Below are 8,220 nucleotides of genomic sequence, written 5' to 3' on the forward strand. Positions count from 1 at the left end.
CCAATAATTTTGTTTTTTTTACCAAATATTGAATTTTAATCTAGCCCCCCCCCCCCCAATGATTATTTTTTAATTGTTGAATTAGAGAAACAGGAAATAACAGAACAGATCATAATCTACCTAATGTAAAAGAATAAAGATCGTGTTCCTCATTCTGGTCCGAGGAATTCATCAACTCCACGCTAATTGTAAACCTTACGTACTGAGCAGGCGAGGATATTAATTCATTTTTATATGACTGATTAAGTCAAGCTAAAAAACCCCCCAAGGACAATTTTAAGTGTACTCCTCGCTATTTCTTCCTATTTCTTTCATAAAAAGGATTAAAGAATTGGAAACGTTCAGATATCTTTATTCCGGGTAGAGGCGCGGATATAATACACACACTGGATAAAAAAAGAACTTGGGAGATTTTATAAGAATTTATTCCTTGGTAAGTATCGTCTATCTAAAACGTGGAGGCTTTTCAGTTACCAGTATAAATTACAGAATAACTTGCATTCATCTGTCGATTATAAAGGAAACCGTAACTGTACAAAGCCAATTAAATTTTAAAAGCAAAAATCTGAAATTCACTACCTAAGAAAACTAAGAAGATGCTTTAAACTTCAATAGTTTTGAAATTTAATTATTTTTATTATTTAAATTTCTGAAAATTTTGACTACGTACTCAGAGTTTCTTAAACTGTAATATTTAAATGTAGAGTTAACCTATATTTAGTTAAAAGTAAAAATGTAATGATACTGTAATGATACAGCGTCAAACGTGCGCTGGCAAATACTAGATTTTTTTTTTTTCAATCAATAGACAAAGTATCTTAAATCCTCTTATGAACAATATGATGGAATTTGAGGACATAATTTCTCCGGAGATTTTTCATGTTGTAAAACCTGCCAGCTACATTAAATTAATTCCCCTAAAGTTTTCGTCTTATTTGAAAAAAAAAATAAATCCAATGAAAGTGTACATAGAGAAGTTTCTGTGCATAAATTTTTAATCTTTGTGAACGATGTTGTCATGGAACTTTACCAAAGGCAAATAAGCAGTCAATTCTAATGCACTCTTTCACATTGAAATCAAACATATAATAAATGTCTACTTTAAGACACGTAATCATTATTTATTCATCGATTTGCTGATTTCAAACGCGTTACTGCTTTTCCATATTTAATATACATGTACGGTTATTCTTCTGTGACTGAATAGCAGAAATCCTGCTACATATATATAGGCTTTTAACTATCATGCAATTTTTTTTTATCGATTTTTATTTGAATGAAAAGAACCGGGGTTTCCGTCGCTGAATTTTTAAATTCAGAAATATAGATAATCATATAATAGGGAAGGCAAATATTAAGCTTCATTGTTTGTCTTGAACAAATTACATTTATAAGTTTCCTAAATGTTCATTCTTTTCTGAAACCAAAAATCGCTAAATATTCCACAAACTGAAACTAATGTGACTCTTAAGTTGTAGGCCATGGATCTTGCAAAGAGTTTGCTCTTTCTGCATCTTACTAAACTAGAAAAGGTTTAGTACCCATGTTTAGTCCTGGAGAAAAAAACAAAACATGCATAACCAGTTTGCTTTGATTACTAGCAAAACGAAATATATTGTAAGAGTAGTCTTTTCTTGAAGATAGCCTCTCTCTATATGCTGTGATAATCTTTGTTCTCTCTCTCTCTCTCTCTCTCTCTCTCTCCATCTCTCCTTTTTGCTTTAGACTGTTGATTTATTGGGGGGTTTTGGTAACATTATCGATGCCTTCTCATAAATATGTTACAGCTCTGATCAGAAATTCTATATTCGAGAACTTTAAAATGTTATTAGGACTTATAAATTATTCGAATACCCGCTACATGCATCAGATTCTTCTGGTTGACTGAAATCATTTTCAAATTAACGAAAAAAAAAAATCAACGATTTAATTTTTTTTTTTTAAATTTGATGCTTTTTGCTGATCTGAATCCGAAATGGAATATATTTTGTATTTTGTTCACGTTCAATGATCTTTTCTCTCTTTTGCAGTTTTGATTGATACAAACTTTTTATGAATACCCTTAAATACTCTTTTGTATATACATATATACGTAATTTGCAATTTCCATTAGTTATTGTGCATTTATGTGACGAACAAAACAGGCTGCAAAAAACAGTTGTGCAAACCTCATCGCACAAAAGGGGTATATTAGTTTAAACTTTAATAAATCTAGATAATTCTTTATTTATTAACACTTATACAGATGGAGATGTCATATTTTTCACATATATTCTTTTCGGACGTAAATTAGAGAATATATATATATATATATATATATATATATATATATATATATATATATATATATATATATATATATATATATATATATATATATATATATATATATATATATAAGTAACTGCATAAGCCGGGTCTTAATTGATAATAGATGTTTTAAGCTTTATCTTTAAATGCACACACGTTTCTGCACCTTTTAGACAGGATGACGGCCATTGTTCTCAAGTGCCAAGAAAACTGCATCATTCTCCACATCCGGTTAATGGTCGATTACATCGAGGAGTAATTACATGTACTCTAGTTTCATACTACCTTGGAGACACGCTTAACAACTCACTCGCTGCTCAGTTTGAAATTAGAGAACTCAACACTAGGAGAATTTTTAATTGCTGTATCTTGTTATTAGAGTTGAGAGTTACATACCTATATCCTTGGGAAGGTAATTCTTATACTTTATTGTATATTTCCAAAATTAAAAAAAAGAAGTTTTTAAAATGCTATTAAAGCTACGACAATAATGGATGTTGTTTTTTTTATTAACTGTTTGCTTGCTTTATATGTTCTTTGCTGATAAAAATATACTTATTACATCAAGAAGTATTCATGCATGTTCAGTTGAAACAATGTTGCATCATCATTGATTCAAATATTTAAAAAAGGAAAAACATAATATGATTTATTGAGAACAAATGAAATGTTTACGTACGTCAAGTCCATGATTTTGTAAAGTACCTCTTCCCTTCCATTCATCATTGATCAGTATTGTTACAGTAGTACTGCACAATAAGCGTATCTTTATGGTACCTCGCCACAAGATGTTTCATTGTCATAAAACCACCAGCATTCAAATCGTGCAGTTATTTTATGACTTCTGTGGAACTTTATCCAAGTTTTTGTACAGTGATTATTGAAGAATATTTGGATAGGACTTTTCAGCACTATTAGACGATTAAAACACAGGTATGAAATGTCAAAAATGCCTTTTCAACAATCAAAAAATGGGGAAATGCTTTAAAAGCCGTAGAGGGAATAAAAATGATACATGTTAATGTACTAGTATTACAAACACTGATTTTAGCAAGGCCACAAATTGACACATCCTAAAAACAGTAGATTTGTTTATTTAAAAATCTGCTTAAAGCTTTGATTTCTTATATTGTATGTATGATATTTACATGTATATAGGTTTTAGACGTTCACAGAGAGAGAGAGAGAGAGCGAGAGAAAGAGAGCGAGAGACAGAGTTTTTTTTTTAAAGCAGCATATTGGTGATCGCAGCAATCATGGCAAGTTCAATCAATTGATGGCTGTTAAAATGAGTGTTCGTTTTGAGTTTTCTACTGGTTTATCGATATATCTGACATATACGTAACATTAAAAAAATTATCAGACAATATTCAAGCCGAATTGCTAGTATAGACCAAATAAATGTATTGTTTCCAAATAAGAAATGTTAAGTTTTCACCTTTTTAAAAAAATTAAAAGTATCATCACCCGGAAATAGTTTTGCTTGCATTTAGGAAAACTGTTTCGTAGACGACGCAAAAAAAAAAAAAAAAAAAAAATGATGGTGATCTAAAGGCAGTCTTTCATTTCAAGTGAGGCCGCTTTTGAAGTTTTTTTCAACCTTAATTACTGTCATATTCACACGTTCATTTTGACTCTCACTCGTTAGTAAAGGAAATGATATACGCCTTAAGTGATCGATGATGAAAGTGTGAAAGATTATACAATTTTCATACCATGTGATGAAATTCATACCAGATTCTTGAAGAACAGTGTATACAATGTTCATGTTGGACAAACTTTACCGAAGGTAACACCAAAGTCTTTGATTTTGGAGAGAGAAATGGTGGCATTTCCGCAGTGGCTTTTTTTTTCTAATTAGAAAAAAATAAAAAAGATTTTACATCTGACATCAATGCATATACTGTGTCGACGTACATTTTGCCTAAGTATATAATCAGACCTGTTACAGGTTACAAGACGATAAGAAATTGTCAATTATCTTTGTGTTAAACTTCTTAAGAGTGCTTCAATATGTCATAAGTTCAAACTCTAGCTATTTAGTTCAAATTACTTAAAATTTAATAAAATCTGACTGAATACTACAACAAATGAACCACCATCTTACGAAATAGTATTGATTAACTCAGAACTTTAAATTTAAAAAAAAAACTATACAACTGTAAGAAATGTTGAAACAATTGCATTTACCGCTTTTTGATACATAGTTGTTCAACATAACGAAATGGGCGTCGGAACCCCCATCGTCGCAAGCCACGGGTTTTGTGTCCATTCTATTTCCACAAAATAGTTTTTTGCGTTTGTTTCTTTTGGCTCATCTCCCGATCGTGTTAGAAAAAGATTATTTTTTGATTTTTTAGAAAATTTATTTATTTATTTATTTGCAAATTTTAGCTAATGATATATTTATTTACTTATTTATTTACCTATATACTTATTTGCAAGTACTATAAATTACATTTTCTCTCTATTTTGAAATAGGTTAAACAAATCAATGAAGAATTTTCAAAATTAGTAATTTTGTGCTAAGAATTTGTCCAACATCAACAACAAAACTTAGCAGAGTAGGTGAATGTAGCCAGCTACTTTGAATTCTATGGTAAAGAACAATCAATTAAAAAATGCGGGTCACCAAATGAAACTTGATATAAGTTTGAGCACACTTTCAACCAATTTCACTTTCACAAAAAGTCGTTTACAAAATGTGAAGTTCTACAGTAATCGATGAACAGAATGTGTGGGTAGTAGATTACTCTAACTATGTGGGTATAAGGTGCGCGCGCGTTACCCACCATCCGGATCCGTAAATAGTGTACAAGAATCGAGAATTCGCATTTCTGTCTCTGTGAAAAAATGCAATGATTTGTAAAGCTTGAATTCCTTGACAGAAAAGTTGGTCTCTATCTCTTGAATATACTGTCTCTTGATCCGTATTCAAGGTCATGCGGACATATCAACTGCCACGACTATATAGTCCACGACAATAGGATGTGCCGTGACCTCCTAACATTTACCAGTGACTAAGGTCAAATAATGTGCATTGGCAATGCTCGCCATGTCTCACATTTTACAAAGTTAATTATAGAAAATAAAATATACTGGGTATATGATTTGGCGGTAGTGATGTCATAAGGATACATAAAGGAGAGGGCGAATTAAGTTTTTAGAACTTGTGCCCAATCCCATTGTATATATTTATTGCAATAAAATATGTTCAAATCAAGGAAACATCGATACAGCGGTATACGTGAATAATCTGATTGACCTCGATTCCTTTCAGACTATATATCAGCGAGTCCGATATATCCGCCAAGGAAAGATAATATTCCCAACAGGATCTAATTTTCATCAGCACCTATTTTCTTTTCTAAAGTAGTTTTTATCTATTCATATATGTACATGACTTAATTAACAGTCATTTGTTCATCATGTTCATTATCAATAAAACACACGTCTATAAACTTAATAATATTTTCATCACATGCTTGCATGTTTATGATTGTTTTGATTAAGAAGCGTGCATGTTAACACCAAAATTTAATTTCACATAACAACGTGACATGTTAAACAAAGTACTTCTAAAGTTTATACATACATGTAATGTGGTTCAAATGTTGTCAGTAAAATTTGGTACATGTATAGCCTAGAACCAGTCACGCAGGAAGAGAGACCTACTGCGGTTTTTAACAACCTTGTGCACAAACAATGGTTTTATTAGAAAAAAAAAAAACATAAAGACACTTATAAAAGATTAATATTAAATCATATATTTCATGGTATTATATCATACATGTATTTTAGTATTTATAAGTATGTACTGATTGGTATGGGGGTTTTAAGGGAAAAGTCTTATCTTTTGTTTTCAGTGGTCTTTCAATTAATGAAAAATCTTGAAATCTTGGTCGATTATGTATGAAATCAACGTCTGATCTTAGTTGGAATTAATATATTTTATATAGCATCTATATCTACTGTACCCAGACTATTTTGTTTTCTATTTTTAGATGAATAACTGATTTTGCCCGAGTTGGAGGAAAAGACCAGAATGTCGCATTGGAACAAATCCTACTTTTATGGATTTGATGACGAATATGGCTGGGGAAACACAACATACTTCTCATATTTCTCGGAATTTAACCGACCTTGGAGTGGCCTCCCTTACCTGGAAGCATTTGTGTTAATCTTTCTTTTTATGTTCTCCCTTTTGGGGAATTCTTTTGTATTTTATCAAATGATGAAACTTAGGAGTACCCGAACTGTAACCAACTATTTGATTTGCAATTTGGCTGTCGCAGACATCTTTTTCTCTACCGGAAGTCCTCTGATTGCGACTGCGCGCTTGACTGGAACATGGGTTCTTGGATCATTTATTTGTAAAATGTTGGTATATGTGTTGTTTATCTGTGCAGCTGTGATGATCTGGACGATGACAATTATTAGCATTGACAGATATATCTGTATTTTCAAAACATCTGTGAAAAAAGTCACTCCTAAAGTGGCAATGTGTAGCATAGTGATTCTCTGGTTTCTGGCGTTCATGGCCTTTATTCCCCTTGCCATGTATTTCAATTTGAAACGTTTCCCGTTTGGTAACACAAACATAAATATTTGTACACTAATGTGGCCAAATTATCAAACTATTCGCGTTTCATTGATATTCACGGTCTGTATCTGCATTATTGGATTTGTGGTTCCACTTGGAATCTTGGTGTTTAATTATTTCAGGATTTTGAAAAAATTCAGAAAATCCAGAAATGCTGTAACGACAATAGCCACGAATAACACAACAAAATCCATAAAATCTCGAGAGCAACGAGATGTCAGACTAGTGAAGAACTTAATTTTGCTCGTTGTTTTGTTTCTTGTGATGTGGCTTCCGATTTTTATCGTGTTTGTGTTGCTTCAGGCTTACGGCATGGATGATGAAATGGAGGTTTCATCACAGACCTTCATTGGGGCCTTATGTGTTGCTCTTGGAAACGCTTGTGTGAATCCATTTTTGTATGGCATTATGAATGAAAAAGTAAAACGTGGAATTCTTAGATCTATCTGTTTTCGAAGAAAGAAGATGAAAATATCAACCATTGACACCAAAACTGAAAGCAAACTAGCTAATAATGGACAGAGCATGACATCGAGTACTTGAAATTAAAAAAAATGAATTCATTATCTAGTATAATTGGAGAAGAACACAGTGTAACTAAAATCATGTCAGATTCTTCAAAATGATATGCATGCGATTCACGTTGCTTTTCTGACTTGATGTGTTGTTTTATTGAGAATTGTATTTATTTTATCATCTAATTTATTGACATTTTTCTTGTTTTACCGACCATGGGAAGGTTGATGAGATAATGACGCTCAAATTTACTGCAAGTCTATGTTGAGAGTTCTTTTCAACAGAAAACGTTAATATATATTTTTGAATTTATTACTTTCACTTGGAAAAAAGAGTATAACATTTTATAAGACAAGTATTTCTGAAGAAAAAAAAAATATAGGTACAATATTGTTTTCCTTAAACAAACCTTTACAGAAATTCACTAGAACTCACTTAAAATAAGCTTTTAATTATTGATTTGAATTACTTATACACGCTGATACTTTATTTTGACACTTTGGATTACTATGAAACTTCATTCTTGAAGTTATTGAGGTACATATGTAATCTCTTCAATTTCAGTGATTATAAACTTGGGAAATGCATGTATTATTTGAATATGCAAATAATTTTGCCTTTGAAATAAAAAAATGCTACATAACAATCATAACAGTTTGAATTTTAGAGTATTTTAAATATTGTTTTATTCATGATTGTTGTAATTACCTTGATGTTCTTAGGTAAAAACTAACTTTTATGCCGTAAAAAATCTACTTTACAGTGAAATATTAACTTTTTTTGTTAGGGGG

At 31.3% G+C, this 8,220-nt stretch overlaps 1 protein-coding gene across 1 annotated transcript; it reads left to right on the forward strand.

The window, feature by feature from the left end:
• Positions 1–2,630: 2,630 nt before the first annotated feature.
• LOC133203042 (free fatty acid receptor 4-like) lies at positions 2,631–7,868 on the forward strand. The gene is made up of 2 exons (XM_061338898.1): positions 2,631–2,722; positions 6,315–7,868. Exon 2 carries the CDS (start codon positions 6,356–6,358, stop codon positions 7,454–7,456), a length of 1,101 nt encoding a protein of 366 aa, XP_061194882.1. The 5' UTR covers positions 2,631–2,722; positions 6,315–6,355; the 3' UTR covers positions 7,457–7,868.
• The last annotated feature ends 352 nt before the right edge of the window (positions 7,869–8,220 follow it).

The sequence above is a fragment of the Saccostrea echinata genome, unplaced genomic scaffold, assembly GCF_033153115.1.
Source record: "Saccostrea echinata isolate AGI-Se365-2 ecotype Australia unplaced genomic scaffold, CSIRO_AGI_Sech_v1 ptg000047l, whole genome shotgun sequence".
NCBI lineage: Eukaryota > Metazoa > Mollusca > Bivalvia > Ostreida > Ostreidae > Saccostrea > Saccostrea echinata.